Source organism: Prunus avium, chromosome 3, assembly GCF_965620075.1.
Source record: "Prunus avium chromosome 3, drPruAviu1.hap1.1, whole genome shotgun sequence".
Classification (NCBI taxonomy): Eukaryota; Viridiplantae; Streptophyta; class Magnoliopsida; order Rosales; family Rosaceae; genus Prunus; species Prunus avium.
This window is the reverse complement of record NC_142286.1, coordinates 8,073,198-8,088,682: the sequence shown is the minus strand read 5'-3', so window position 1 is coordinate 8,088,682 and position 15,485 is coordinate 8,073,198. Positions and strand designations below refer to the sequence as shown.

The following is a 15,485-nucleotide window of genomic DNA, read 5'->3' as shown; positions in this document are numbered from 1 at the left end:
TTCTACTCCCAATATTCGGTGGTAATTCCCATACTTTGATTATTTTATTTTATAACAGATTGTAATTTTAGGGGCATTGTTATAAATCAGCCTATTTTTTTTATTATAATCAAGCACCTCATCAACTTTGTTAAAAATCATATCAACCATAAGTTCTTTGTTTCTTATGGGGCTCATTGTATTTTTCATTTCAATCTCACTATTTGCAATCTTTTTCTTGCCAAACGCTTGAGAGATTGCATTTATAAATTACACCATAAGTGCAGTACAAATACAAAAGCCTCAAGGGCTAGAACAAACGCCGCTGAAGGGCTACACCAAACACGGGGAAATCTAATCACATCATCAAACTTATATGGTACGCCTCCACTTAAAGCCACACAGGCCAACTTAATGCCACACAAAACCATAGACAGTCGGGCTTAATTGCCTCCAATCTATAATAACCAAGTACATCACCCATAACGCAACTTATAAACCCAAATTCTCCTGAAGAGAAACCACAACCACAAATCAATAACTTAACAGAGTGGATGCACTTATTGAACCAAAACAAAAACTGAAAACCAACAACAGCCAACCCCAGCCCATGACTATGACTTGAAAGAAAGCAGACTCGAAAAGAAGACCCATAAATCTGCCACCGTCGATGTCGTTGATGACACCGCTACTGTTGTTGTCACAGCCAAACCAAGTACCTACAACAATAACACACACAAAATAACCCAACAAACCCAATATCCAAACAAATTTGGCCAAAAAAGCCAAGATCCAGGTAGATCTTGGTACATATCTAAACTCCCCATCCCCTAAACTTCACCTTCTTCACAATCCAATCAAGCTTTCCCCACAAGTAGAGCAGCAAGCTAGGACAGGGAGAGATTGAAAGGAAGTGAGAGGAGGAGAAGGAGGAAGAGGAGTTGTGGCCTCCCTCCCCCTCCCCCTATCACGTCGTGCTTAAAGGGAAAAGAGAAGGGTTTTAGAAGAGAGAGAGAGAGACGAAGGGTGTTGGGTTTACTCAATTCATGCTCACTATATGCAATTTCAACTCATCACTTTCTTCACTCATCTCCAAATTTGAAGGATTCTTGAAGATTCTTCCATCCTAAATCATTCAAAATATAAACTTCCTGTAACACATATGCGGTATAATACCAATTAATTTAAGATTGTATATATGTATGTGTGTAATTTAAATTCATTCACCCAAAAAAAAAAATTAATAAGATGAATTATGTATAAATAAGTAAAGGAAAACATAGAAGAAATAAAATGACACATGAATGAGAGGTACAGACAGAGCCCACTTTGATAGAGTCAATCGTATAAGCCAACTTTGGTGGCCACACAAAGATAACTAGCAATTCCAGTCATTAAGGCCTTCCCTTTTTCCCAACCATAAATGCAAAGACAACTAGATATGACCAACTCCTTTTTTCCAATTCAAATTCTTCATTCAAGAGCACCTAATTTCAACTTATATGAAAAGTCCAAATTTGAATCTTGGTTAATAGCTGTCCTAGTATTATAAAATATTTACAAATTATATCATCTATCTTACTTGTCAAATCCCTTATTTTTAGCATTTATATTTAATTTTTAAGCTTAATTTATTAACTTGCTAAGTTGAATATTAATCATTGGGTTCTTCTTTCTTCCTTCTCTTTGCGTCCTCCCCACACCCAAGCCTTGTAACTTTCTTAGAAATGAACCAAATGATTCGGAATATTTGGTTTCTTTTATATTTTTATGCAATTCATTTAATTTAATTTTCCTGTTGGGTTTTGGGTTAAGGTTGGCATTCATAATTCTTTTCATTGATTGCTTGAAGTTGTTTGGGTGCATGAGGCCCTCATCTTATCTGCCCAGAGCTTGATCATATCTTATCTCGATCTATTGCATGGTTAATATCTTATCTTGATCATTTCTTAATATTTAACACTAAACAACAAATGTAAAAAGAGTTTTAATACAAAAACAAGACAATCTCGTAAATTTTGGGGAGAATGCACCAACTCAATTCATCTCAACACTGAAGGTTTCAATCATAACATTTATTTTTTTGCGGTAGGTTTAACACCATTCCTTCACTCCTCCATCACATCTTGTTTCTTTCTTACTCCCACATTTTACTTTTGGACCAGAGGCGGCCTTGGGGTGGTGCAAGTGGCGCCACCGCGCAGGGCCCCTGAAAAAAAAAAATTTATATTATATATTAATATTATAGGAATGGTATATATACTTTTTTTTTTTTTAGGTTAGACCCAAGGGTATCCACCGCCGACAGCAGTGACTAATCCCTTTCGCCGCGAGAGCTCTCCCAATAAAGGTAAACGGCTAGCCACGAAATGCGCTCCATGGTATATATACTTTAGCATGCTACATATTATCACAAAAATGTATGTGACGGAGCTGGCTTTGTAGCGCATATCCCTTAATAGAAGGGCCGTGTTCAAGTATGACGGCTCTGTTTTGGACTCCACCATTTGAAACACGAGTTTGCCTTTGCTTTCGTTTTTGTTTCCTTTTTTCCCCTCAAAAGTCAAGGGTGAGAAAGTACCACATAGGCATAGCTTAACTCGACTTCTCTTTCCTTGCAATTGTCCATTGTCAACATAGACTTCAATGTCTGCACGCTATAAATAAGAAACTTGAAGTCATCCCATACATAACTCAAGCTTTCTTCATTAACAATGGCAAAGCTCCTTCTGGTAGCAGCCTCTGCACTAGTCTTTGTCATCCTATTGCTTGAGCTTAGGTTGGTTTACTCTTCAGCAGAACTACAAAGGCCAATAAAGGGTAAGGTTTTTAACTTTACATATTGCTCTAGCTGATATATATTTTTCATCGTTCAATTGATATTGAGTATATCAGTCATGTGTTTATATTAAATTTTGTGCAGAAACTTGGGAAGCCAATAATGCAGCTGTTAACACCGGTGCCTGCACAACAAAAAGCAAGGCCAACTTTGATAAGCAGCAATCAGATTTAGGCATGGCAGCTCAACCTCCACCACGCCTTCGGAGACGATTGGCTCGAGGTAGGGACGGTGATCATCCAAGACCAGAAACAAGTCCAGCACATGCTATACCTGGCGGACGTCCTTAGTACGAGGATCATGTCTTGCCTAAGACTTGTATTGACAGTAGGGATATCATTAGATTTCACAGCAAAACTCTTACCTGTGTATCCATTGCAATGCCTTCATCCTTGATTTCCTGCCCATATATATGTATGAAATTGTTTCGATAGTTAAATAAAATGTGTAGTGACCTCAAAACGTGTCGGTCAAATAAATTTATTTGAGAATCTCTCAATAGAAGAGAATTTTACATAATTCAGCCCATTGTTCTTTGATCTGGGCTGCCATGTTTGTAGCTATCCCCCGTGTTCCCACTATTAGTATTGTTAGGGCCGATGTGATTCGGATTTCCAACCTCGCAAGCAAAGCTTCTTTTTTTTTTTTTATAAACTAGTTTGCTTTTTTGTTTTGTTTTTTGTTTCTTTGACTACTTGTTTTTGTTTCTTTTTTCCCCTCCAAAGTCTCTTTCCCTGTAATTTTCTTTGTCAACATAGGCCTTCAATGCATGCAAACTCTAAATAAGAGACTTGAAGACGTCATCACATGCATAAATACTCGAGCTTCTTCATTGGCAAAGCTCCTTGTGGTATCAGCCTCTGCACTAATATTTGTCATCCTTTGGCTTCAACTTGGATTGGAATACTCTGTGGCTGTACAAAGACTAAGGCCAATTTTGATAAGCAGCCGTCAGCTCGGATTTTACGCATGACAGCTCAACCTCCGCCCCCTCCGATACCAACAGATAAAGGTAGGGATGGTGATCATCCCAGAACAAAAGCAAGTCCAACACCTCCTCAGGCTCCACCGGGCAGACATCCCTAGTACGAGGATCGTGTCTTGTCTAAGTATCGTAGTGACAGTTGGATATCATTGGATTTCACTGTGACAACATAGACAAAGAAGAGACTGACTCTGACCTGTGTATCCATTGCATGGTCTTCATTCCTGATTTCCTGCCCATATATGTATGAAACTGTTTGTTTCCCAGGAAAAGTTAACAGTGAAGTTAACTGCCACCTTAATGAATAAACAAATTGATAACCAGTTACCGTATGTATCTGTTGAAAACAACTGTTACATAAACTAAACTGAAAGATGAAAAGACAAAAAAAAAAAAAAAAAGGAATCATCACATTGATTATTAGTAAAATTCTGATATAGTGATGCCACAGACACCGAACTCGAGAACGGACAACTATTTATTCATCAAAGTCTCCAAATTAGTAAATAAAACATAAACAAGAGGAGCGCAGATGGACCAAAAAAAAAAAAAAAAAATTCCAAGTTTCTCTCCAAAAAAAAATGAGAAACTTTCTACATTATATCTTGTTATGTGAGAGATTTGAGGAAGAAAAAAACTGATGCTTCTTGGTACCATGGTTTCAGGTTTAAGATCTGTATAAATTCAATGAACAGAAGCTGAAATAGATTGCTGATTGTACAACCCAGTTACCCCACTTCTTAGCCGGCTTCTCCTCCTCTTCGTGACAACTGTAAATCCTTCGGCATCCCCCCCTTCTTTTGTATTTACATCCGTTGTTTTTGGCTGCTCAGAGTCACTGGATTCAGAAAGCAAGTCCTTTCCTTCATTTCCATAGTGAATTTTAATAATCGCACTATCATTTTCTATGGCATCTGAATGGTTTTCCTGCTTACTTTCAGTTACAGGATCCTTATTCTGCTGGACAGATTTTACTATGAAGCTGAGCAATATCTGCCTTGCAAGCTCTGACTTCTCAGTCTCAGAGATGCTCTTTCTCAAAATGCCATCTCCAGCTTTACTATTGGAGTTTACATCCCGTTCCTCCTGTTGAGACCTAGTAACTTCAAATGAAGGATTTGATTCACTTGCAAGTTCTGCATATTCATCTATAGGATCCGCTTGCCAAACTCTCCCAGGAACAAACTCAGGAGCATGTGGATTCATGATTTTTGGAGGACCAGAACCAACACTTTCTGTAATGTGTCTTTGAAATTTCTGAACACCTTGCCGCAAGCGGAATGAATAATTGGTTTTATAATACAAAGGCGACCGTGGCCCACAAGGAACTCTAGCAGCTGCTGGGGGGAGTACAGGTGCTGAAAGCATTACTTGACTGGCTCTCACATCGTATACACTTGTAACAGCAGCCGGATTTAAAGGGTGAGTTGTTGCGAGTGGTCTTGGAGTGTATGGTTCTGCAGCAGCTGAAAGCTTACTTCCATTTCTTTCTCCAGACTTTTCTTCAACAATTTCAGGGGATATAGCTTCCAACTGGGAAGCACTTTCAAGACCTGTTCCATCCAACTTGTCATCTGGAATTTCTTCTACTACAGAATTTCCTATGCTTTCATCTATTTTTAATGTCTCAGGTGGAATTTCGCATGGCTTGGTTTCAGGGTTTTCCACATTTAGGTCTTCAACTTTATCCAGCAGTGCCTTTAGAACTGTACCTGGAGGTGCCAAAGCTACTTCTTTGTAAGAGACAGTTTTTGAAGTCAAGTTCATAGTGACTGGAGTAGTGGGAACTTTAGAAACAGAAGTTTTGGAATTAAGTTTAACTGAATCCTCCCCAGCACTCAAAGTACGAACCTTTGACTGCTTCGGTTGAGATAAATCAGTCAGAAAGCTCTTAGGAGCTGCAGTCTGCGGTGGTGAAATGATGTCCCTCCAGTATTTGCTTTCTCTAAAATTAGAATATTCACTCTCTGGCCTCCTTCGACCAAACCTCCGGCCAGTTGCGGTACTCCCAAACCGGACCTTTGAACTGGCTTCTTGCCAACCTTCATCTGAAGTTGTTTCTTCAACAGTTAAGCTTGTAATTGGCAAACCATTTCCAGAAATTTTTTCTTCCTCTGGTTCCTGATGAACCGATCTATCCTCAACTACTTCAGTATTACCATCTAGCAAAATCTTGCTCCCCAGGTCATCATCAGCTATTACATTTTGATGTTCCTGAGATATATTATCACTCGACTGATGTACCTGAAAATAAGGAGAAATAATGTAAGGATATCAAACGTGAAAAATGAGCTTAAATAGCTATCATATTACAGTAACATCAGCCACTTCCATCGGATCCCAATGTCCAATTCAATGTTCTATGTCCAAATGAATAAAGACTCTAATGGGAAAATAAAAGAAAAAACCTATCCACCTTTGCACGCCGCTGCTTCCTATGAGCATCATTTACTTTCGAATCTTGATCAGGACTAATGAAATCTAGGAGATCCGACACACTGCACAGAGCCGAAAAGGGTTAATTTCCTGGACGTATGATCATATAATTTGGAAGAAAGTAATTTGGGAATACCATATTAGTACCTAAGGTGACCTTTGCTTGCAATTAATGCATCTGGCTTTGGGGATCCATTACGTGCTGCTTCTTGCTGCTCCAGAGATTTAGATTCAAAATATTCAAGCCATGCAGCTGCGTCCTGCTCAGGAATATATAATTCATTAATATGTCGACTATGCAACTTCAAACTATGTCTAATATAAACCATGGCCACTTCATTTCCTTGTAGTGAGTAACAGAGAAGGCCAGTTGCACATAATGTATCAAATAAATCCAATAAATATAGACAATAGCAAAGATTCTGTAGTCAACCTGAGTACGAAGATCCTCCGGCCCAAGTTTGGCCTGAAGTATCTTAAGTGTTGTTTGCTCATGCTGCACACTGAGGGAATATGCTTCCATCAACGAAAGAGCTATGGCTATGGCATGATAGCTTGCAGCAGTCTAAAAGGTGAAAACCATGTAAGAAGTTCAGCTTACCAGAGATTATATATTCTAAGTGTTTACAGAAGAAGGTGGGCCGTACATGCAGGCATGCAGGCTCACGAGCACAACCACAGAGAGAGAGAGAGAGAGAGAGAGAGAGAGAGAGAGAGAGAGAGAGAGACCTGTATATGATCTGCTCCTAATAGTCTCTGATTACATTTGAGTGCTTCATGCAGGTATCTGAGAGCAACATGTACATTTCCCATGCCCTCTTCCATCATAGCCACGTTTATGTACGTTGCAGCAGTATTAGGGTGAGATAGTCCACATGTAAAATGAAGAAGATACAAAGCACGATTTACATACCTAACAAGAACACACAAATCAGAACCGTAAAGAAAAAGTGAAAACACAAAATCTACAGGAAATATGTTAATAAAAATAAGTATGAATCACAGCTGCCAATTTCATTGAAAAGTTATACAATAAAATACTAATTCAACTTACTTTAAAGCCAATTCGATGTATTGAAGACGATAATAGAAAACAGAAAGATCCCCATAGCTTTTCATGGTATCTGGATGGTCAAGCCCAAGCTCCCTTTCATTAATAGCTAAAGCCTTCTGCTGATAAATGGTTGCCTAGACAACGACAGCGAAGTATAAGATATACAGTATATAGAAGAGCAGGATAAAAATATAAACGTGATCCATTACAGTTAAAAGAAAGTAATACCTGATTAAAATCACCAGTGTGGTAAAGAACTACTGCTAGAAGGCTGTAAGCACTTGCTGTAACTCGATGATAGGGGCCACAAACAGCTATCATCTTTGCTAGTGCCTTAAAATGGAAGGGGGAAAATCAGTATCAGAAAAGAGCTGGCATAATTTCCAATTAATATAGAGGTGGTACCTTTGTTCCAAAATTAACAGCATCCTCCAGCTTCCCTTTATCAAGAGCAATTTTGGATGACTCCAACAAATTCCGTCCATCTGCTGAAGAGCATGCTACATGCTGTCAAAGAAGAATTAAAGAAATATTAGACATTTAGAATCTGCCAAAGCTGGGTTACTAAGAGAGGACTACTGAACAGAATAACACCTTACACACTGGAACCATGCTAATAATGTCGTATTTGCTGAAAGGATTTCTGAACTCCATGTCATAATCTTTTGGGGCCAACTCCAGACCAACCTGGAAAGAGAGACATGTGAAAATCATGACTGTGCTTTAATTACATATCAGTGAGGCTCACAGTCAAAATTAAAATACCTTATGGCAAAGTCCTCGGAGAATTGATAACTTCCTCAAGTGCTGAAATTCATCTTTCAGTGTCCAACCAAATCTTCCGGCCAGGAATAATCGTAACCATTGCAATTTGAGGACATCATCTTCCATCCCCGAAGCACCAAGTAGAAAATTTAGGGTTGAAGCAATTGCCGCAGGTAAGTCGGTTATGTTGTCAACACAAGCAATGACGGCTTCAAGCATGTGCTTGAAAGCTCGAGTAACCATCTCATGAATACAAAGTGACTGTATATGAGGAAGCTTCTCCGACAGTTCAACCTAAGTTGTTAAGACAACATTAGGAACAGAAAAAAAAACAAAAAAACAAAAAAAAAGAAAACTCAAATTCACTCCAGGACAGAGACCAGTGTAAAAAGGAATGGTAGCAGTAGCAGAAAGAGACAGAGAGCTGACATACCACACGACCCAAAGAGCGCATCTTTAGTCCCCTCAAATGCATGAAGTCTGTTAGTGTACGGCCATCAACTGGTGAAAGTTCAAGGGACCCAAAGTCTGTTACCTAATGAAGTGACAGAGTTATATCATAAGCTCTGTAGAAGACACTTCTTATATGATAAGAGTAAAGTCACTGTAAACTGAACATTACCAGCTTTGGCAGGGAAATTTCATCATAATATTTGTGTGCCATCTTGATAAGCTCCTCTGCTGACTGCCAGTGTCACAACAAGCAAGCTTAAACTGTTAATATCAATGACACAAAAAGAGTACTACACATTGGAAAAATGTGGCAGTAAAAAGCTTTTTTTTTCTTTTAAATCAATGTCACATAGTTTGCAAATAATTGCAGATTCAAACAGTTGTATTTGAAAATAAGTCTAGTAAACCTTCAGATGAAGATTAGTTCCAGTTTCTTTCAGACGCAAAAAGGCTTCTTCTGAAAGTAATTGTTTCAAGTCAGAATCATCGCTGATATCTCCACTGTGTAGCTCTAATGTTCTGCTGTTGCTACTTCTGCTTTCACTTGCATCAATTTCTTCATCATATGTTCTTTTGCCACTTGTTTTCTTTTCCCTCTTCTTCAATAGTTTAAATTGCTTTCCTAGACCTTTCACAATTGCTTCAGCTTCATTATTGTCTTCAAGACTATCAGAGTCGCCAACTACAGAGGATTCCTGCTTTTGTAAATGCTGCACCCAGCAGGAACCAAGTTCCCATCTGATAGATCTTTCAGAATTGGCAGGTTCATTCTCAAGTTTTGTCAAGCTCTCTTTTATTACTCTTCGAACCAGACACCTAGAATTTTCTAAGCTATCCAAATCTGAGGAAGCCAATGATTCAGTTTTGAACTTTTGAAGCAGAACCCTCAAGCTGTACAAAAATTTGCAATGACTCAGTGAGTATAAAGAAATAACATGCATGATACTATATAGCATGTTCCTGAGAGAGGAAGAACAGCTTCCTATGAAGCTTCAACGATATACACTACTTCCAAAACAAAATTGTTAAAAAGAAAACGGTTTGAACCTGTTGACATTAAGAGAATTAGCTCCTCCATCTGGTTGATCTTCAACATCAATATCTTTAGCCTCACGGTTCCCCTTCTTTATATTACCAACAACTTTAACTGTTGCAGTGTATCCACAGTGCCTTACATTGACTACACCCAAGGAGGAAGTATCCTGCAAAAGTACTATTTTGTTTCATCTCTTCACTCTAACAACTTATATTGTACAAAAAATACAGTCCTCAACAATACCAAAAAAAAAATTGAACTTGACCTAAACAATGACAGTATGTAGTAAGAAATTAGATCAGGAATAATAGAAATTCTAACACAATGGAAAAAATAACATTCAAGGATGCTCAGTGGAGTTGCATTTCTTATTTATTGAACAGGCATAGATACAGATACATATATACCTACGGTTATAAATATACTTACATGAACAACCACACTCTCATCAGAAGTTAAACCCTTAAGTAAACACCTCTGAGCAACTTCCTTGGCGGACATACTGCATAAATGGTCACCATTAACTTTCACTTCGGACTTCGACCATGCTTCTGTTGTATCACGTTTTACAACTATGGACAAGTCCCCAACACGATCCTCAAAAAGAACACAGCCTTGAGAACAATTCACTGTCTCCCTTGCATTCATACTGGAACCTATTAAAGCACGTATTGCTGAAGCAGCTTTAAAGACTGAGACATCAATAAATTTGCTATGAAGCAAAAATGCCTTCCGGTCTCGGACTACCCTCTCCTCCTCAGTTTTGCAAGGAAGGCAAGCTAGTATTGCGAAATCTGTAGCCCAGGGTCGAAGATCATATTCACCATTTCTTCCCTGGCCTCCACCGTTTCCACCCCAATTTTCATCTTCAGTTGGTAGGGGTGGAAAATCTGATGGAGACTCAGCAATTGATGGAGGCACAAGCCAAGTATTTGCTCGAAAACCATATGGAAGATCACCAAACTAAATAAAAGAGGAAAAAGGGAAACAAAACACACATTAAAGGAGGAAATAACTCAAATAGTACTCGTTTCAATTAAAGTACATAGACATTAAAATTATTTCTAACCTTGTTATGATCAACAAAAGCTTTTGTCAAGGATTCATATGCCTGCAATTACCAGACCATATCTAGTTAAACAGATAAGTTTGTAACACAGTAAAAGGTCAGCTAAGAGAAATCAAAGCATACATAAATACTGATGGAAATAATTCCAAAGATCTTCTAAGAAATAAAAAAAAATCAAGAACAGAAAATTAACATTAGGAAGTTTCAGAAATGCACGCAAGAAGTGTCCATCTGAACTATTGCATGCACCTTGGAAGTAGATTTACTGATTCAAACGTGAGGAAGGAGAAGAAAATCATATCTAGCTTCCTGAATCTCACTATATTTTTTGTGTGACAGGATTAGATTGAGCAAAATCCAAAATCACCAGAAGTATATATGTAACATATGTTGCTAGCCGTTATAATCATTTATTCTTGGGCTGATGCTATGGATTAAGGTATAACAGAGGTACAAGTGCTCACATTCGCAAAAGCTCTGCTGAGCTGTTGCAGAAGATCCACCAATGAGTGGCTTTGTAAAAACTGTTTCCCCACAGTGTAGAACCCTTTGACAGATGCAACCACTTGTATTTGCTTCCCGTTGCAAATCTTAATCTGCATGGATTGACCACATTTTCAGAGAGGGCAAAGGTTGTCAAAACAATATCGTATGAACAAGAAAATGATAAAAGAAAAACAACAGCTATAGTAATATAAAACTACTCAAACATAAAGATAGATGTAGATCCCGAGCCTCTACATTTACAAATTATGCATTTACCCGCATTTTGCAACATCTAGACCATTCTTAATGGATGATGTTTAGGTAAGAAAAAATTCATGCATGTAACAAATTTCTTTTTCTTATCAATTGTCACAGAGAAAATGATAAATAGATCCTCATTATTTTAAAATAATTTTCTTCCGACTAATCTTCTGTCACACGTACCTCAAATTGTCTTTTTCCTACTGTAATCTCATAACATTTTACACATGTTTTTGGGACCCTACCAAGTTAATGTCGTTGACCAAAAAAAAATACCAAGTTAATGTCATTGATGCCTAACTTTTCAAGTTCCTTTTTTTCATAGTTTTGTCACAAGAATACTTGTTCCACTCACTCATCTATCACTACAACGTGAAAGGCATTATACCCAAATAAGTTGGACCGCCGCCCATATTTAGTATAAAATACGTACAACTTTCACGTGCCTAATCTTTTATTTATGTTACATTATAGTGAAGGTCGTACAATTTTTTTCTCTTTTTTTTAACTTTTAACGAAATAGAAAAAATTTAAAAAAAAATACCTGAATTTGAAAATAATCACCGTCGCGCCTCTCGAGTGCATCGTCAGCGTCCAATCTCCTCAAATCTACAAAACATTAGATTAGAGAAAAAGAAAAAAGAAAAAAACGAAAGGTGAACATTTTTCCACGTCTTCTCGGGAACCAAACAGAGAACTCAGCAAATGAGTTGAAAAAAGAGGACTCACGGAGGATGGGAGGGGAGAGGTGAGAGAAAGAGAAGAACTCGTAGAAGTCGGAGAGCTTCGGCGTCGGATGAATGGCGACCATGCCAAGGCTCTCCGAGATCGCCGAAACGGACGGTTCGGATCGCGCTGAAGTCGCACGTGCATTTCCCCCATCGGACGGCGAAGGTGGCCCGGAGCTCCTGGTGTCAAGCCTACTGCCGTTCTTCTTGGACTTCGAGTCCGGGTTAGAGGCAGACCGTTTGGGCTTGGCGAATCGGGTCGTGCATGCTACCAGGTCCAGCAGCCGCCGCACGTGGGCCTCGGCTTGGGCTTTGTCGGTGTAGTCCTCTGAAAAAGTTTAAACACTTTTATCATATGATGAAATTTGGTGAAAATGTACCTATCTACTTATTTGGAAATAAAACAAAAGGCCTTCATATTCTTTGCCTTTTCCTTCTTTTTGTTGTCTTGTTGATACAAAGAAATTGAATCATAACAAAAATATATAAAGTAAAATTTTAAATTACTAAATTATACAGAGAATGATTCAAACTCGGATGCAAAAGATTAAAGCAACTAATCAGACTATGAATTAGAACAAAAACGTATAAAGTATCGAACTCGAGTGCAAAAGAGCATAGACCAACTAGACTAACCTAAATCTGCAAGAGTTAAAACTCTTTTCTTAAATTTTTTTACCAGTGAGATTATAATAATCTAGCATGCAAAGGTTCCAAAATCTATAGACTTAATAAATAAAAAAATGTGGTCCTTTTTGTATTATTTTAGTAGGGAGGGAGGATCATGCTAAACTATCGTACACGTTGTCTTTGTGTGACAATTAACTTTTTGGCTTTTCCCAAAATAGTAATTGACTTGAAATAATAGAAAGCCAAAACGGCACCAAGATGGTGGTTGCCAGTCTGGTTGATGCCGAATTACAAGGATGCCGATTTCACCTACCTTCAACCATTTTCAGAAGACAGGGTTTCAGACTAACAACCTCAACCTTATCATTCAATCTCTGCCCCTTGACCTGAAAATGCCAAGAACAAAAAGGACAAAATAAACCAAAAAAAAAAATCACTTTTGAGTTTTCAAATTGGATTAAAATAAACTCAGTGCCATAAACAAAGTTCTTGGAAAGGGAAATTAAATAATCAAAATTGAGAAGGGCTTACTTCATGAGACAAAGAAAAGTTTGTGAGATGGCATGTCTCTACATTCACAGCCAGTAGCCTTCTTACATCAAGTATCTTGTCAGTGGAGATACCCTTCATAAAAACAAGGTCATCAATTCAGCCAATGAAATCTTTTGCCAAAAAAAAAAATGAAATTTTGAAAGAAAGGAAAAATCAGCACCTTCAGAATGACTTGTGTATCATAAGGGGTAGTGACAGTGATGTCAAGAACACTGGGAACTGCCAAATACAAAAGATGAGAGCACAAGTTCAAAACCAGATTTTTAATTTAGTGGGGAAATTTCAGAAAACTGGGGAAATAAATTTTACCCTTCTCTTCTTTCTTCTTCTTGTCAGACTTGGCCTTGTTGTTCTTGCCCCTACCTGACTTTGGGGCCATTGGATTGGATTGGATTGGATTGGATTGGAGTGGATTCTCCTCTTGCTTCAGTGAATGCTATATGTATTTGAAAACAGTTTGAGAAACCCAGTTGAGAAATTACTTAAACACCACTCAGAATTAGTGGAACACTGAACAAAATACCGATGAACATGCAGAAACAGAAGAGGAAGAGGAGCATGAAAAAAGAAAAGGGTCCAAGAGACTTTAGAAAGAGAGTGAGGGGAAGTAAACAAAACCTTTTTTTTGTGAAAAGTCTATCAGAAAAGATAGGATAGGGCTTTACCTCCTTTTGGATTTGTGAGCAATTGTGGCCTCTCCTTCTGGCTAAAAAACCTGATATTGCACTCTCTCTCTCTCTCTCTCTCTCTCTCTCTCTCTATCTGTGAGAGAGATGAATGGGTTTGCCTTATGAAGAGCGGAAGAGGCCCATGGCATGCACCATGACAAAAACAGAACTGGTGGAGTGAGAGTGACCGTTGAGTCCGTGCCACGTGGCAGACGATGGTGAGGCCGTTCAAATTTTGTTTTATCACGTGTTGGGGCCTCAGATTTTCCCACCGGTTAGGGGGTAATTATGGGCTGTTGATTGTTGGCAGTTTAGCAAATTCAGAGAATCTCTTGGTCTGTTTCGTTACACGACCAAATTGTGTCACATTTTAATGGTTATTAGTGCTTGTATTTAGTCACAGCTACAGTGTAGAGCAAGGTTGTTGTTTTTTTAAAATCTCACATTCCTTTTCGGTAGGGATTCTCTTTTTTGTCCATCTTCTTTTGGTAGGATCAAGCTCTGAATTTCAATGATTTTCAATTACACGTTTAAAATGGGAATATACACGTACCTCTCGTTTAATCGTCGTCTGCTTTGATTTTTTCTGCTAAGTTGACTTCAATTCTAAATACGTCGCCTCATTTAATTATCATTTAATGGCTAAAATACTCATAATATACATTATTCCAAAAAATAAAAATAAAAAGCAAAGTAAATGTTCTTTTTATATCCGTTGATGTTCCCTCTTTTAAATTACGTTTTTTATATTTCTGGATAAGGTGATTATTTGTCTCTCTTTTTTAAATTGTTTTTTTATCTAGTCAATGGCTTATGCAAGGATATCTGAGTTTTCTGTGAAAGATTCATATACGAAGATGCCCATCAGAACCAATATAAAATGCCAGTTATTAATAATAAAAAATTGTGGTTAAGTTGTAATTCTGTGAAATTTTAATGAAGTTTTTGGTTGTAGCTAGTTTGGTCAATTATGAAACGTATTTGACAATTGAATGACTTAATCTCTTTTATTTCTTTCTATTTTTAATTTATTAGAATACGGAATCGCATAGCCTTAAAACATAACAAAAAAAGAAAGGAATTGATTTGGGAAGATAGTTTCCAACTTTTAAGGCTTCTTTTAACAAAAAATGTGGGGAGTTAGTTCTCTTGGATGATATTTACACCTATGCAATAGGCAATAAGACTACATCATATGATAATATATTTACAAGAGTATATAATAAAATCTCGTAATTATTGTCCTATAAATTAATTTTCACACGATTTATACTTCAGGGGCATAATAGAAACAATTAATAATAGATCTACATCAGAAAATACAAAAATGGAATATAATTCTATTTGGCATAAAGTCATATATGGTGTTGTTTCTTCGACACATGGACTTGTTAAGTCAGATAAATTCTCTCGTTCAACATTAGTCTGTCATTTCTGAAAAGGAAAATCTACGGTGTTAGGCTCGGTCAGTTATAGTACAATACAAACATATATTAATAATCCATATAAGTAAATGTGGGACGGTTTCATTAAGGTTCATATAT

At 37.6% G+C, this 15,485-nt stretch overlaps 2 protein-coding genes across 4 annotated transcripts; one reads left to right on the top strand and one right to left on the bottom strand.

The window, feature by feature from the left end:
- Window positions 1-2,659: 2,659 nt before the first annotated feature.
- Window positions 2,660-3,486, top strand: LOC110767430 (uncharacterized). Its single transcript, XM_021970967.2, has 2 exons — window positions 2,660-2,799; window positions 2,903-3,486. Exons 1-2 carry the CDS (start codon window positions 2,694-2,696, stop codon window positions 3,106-3,108), a joined length of 312 nt encoding a protein of 103 aa, XP_021826659.2. The 5' UTR covers window positions 2,660-2,693; the 3' UTR covers window positions 3,109-3,486.
- Window positions 3,487-4,263: 777 nt separating this feature from the next.
- On the bottom strand, window positions 4,264-14,084 carry LOC110767434 (Tetratricopeptide repeat (TPR)-like superfamily protein). Of its 3 annotated transcripts, none has more exons than XM_021970971.2 (24): window positions 13,939-14,084; window positions 13,583-13,709; window positions 13,434-13,492; window positions 13,253-13,345; window positions 13,035-13,107; window positions 12,093-12,419; window positions 11,908-11,972; window positions 11,081-11,212; window positions 10,617-10,658; window positions 9,977-10,510; window positions 9,559-9,713; window positions 8,919-9,402; window positions 8,681-8,743; window positions 8,492-8,593; window positions 8,059-8,352; window positions 7,888-7,980; window positions 7,699-7,800; window positions 7,522-7,626; window positions 7,294-7,427; window positions 6,969-7,152; window positions 6,673-6,804; window positions 6,387-6,499; window positions 6,220-6,301; window positions 4,264-6,047 (listed from the first exon to the last, which is right to left on the bottom strand). In XM_021970971.2, exons 2-24 carry the CDS (start codon window positions 13,650-13,652, stop codon window positions 4,488-4,490), a joined length of 4,998 nt encoding a protein of 1,665 aa, XP_021826663.2. In that variant the 5' UTR covers window positions 13,653-13,709; window positions 13,939-14,084; the 3' UTR covers window positions 4,264-4,487. The 3 variants fall into 3 exon arrangements, with proteins under 3 accessions (XP_021826663.2, XP_088106370.1, XP_021826664.2); XM_088250244.1 differs by having other exon boundaries at window positions 13,892-13,994; XM_021970972.2 differs by lacking the exon at window positions 13,939-14,084 and having other exon boundaries at window positions 13,583-13,884.
- Window positions 14,085-15,485: the final 1,401 nt, after the last annotated feature.

Bases quoted from the DNA above. Each gene is read 5' to 3' on its own strand.
- LOC110767430 (XM_021970967.2), top strand. From the start codon at position 2,694: ATGGCAAAGCTCCTTCTGGTAGCAGCCTCTGCACTAGTCTTTGTCATC. The intron at 2,800-2,902 runs GTAAGGTTTTTA...AATTTTGTGCAG, and splicing joins ACTACAAAGGCCAATAAAGG to AAACTTGGGAAGCCAATAAT.
- LOC110767434 (XM_021970971.2), bottom strand. From the start codon at position 13,652: ATGGCCCCAAAGTCAGGTAGGGGCAAGAACAACAAGGCCAAGTCTGAC. The intron at 6,805-6,968 runs GTCTCTCTCTCT...TTCACCTTTTAG, and splicing joins TAGGAGCAGATCATATACAG to ACTGCTGCAAGCTATCATGC. The intron at 6,048-6,219 runs GTGGATAGGTTT...CCTTATTTTCAG, and splicing joins GGAAGCAGCGGCGTGCAAAG to GTACATCAGTCGAGTGATAA.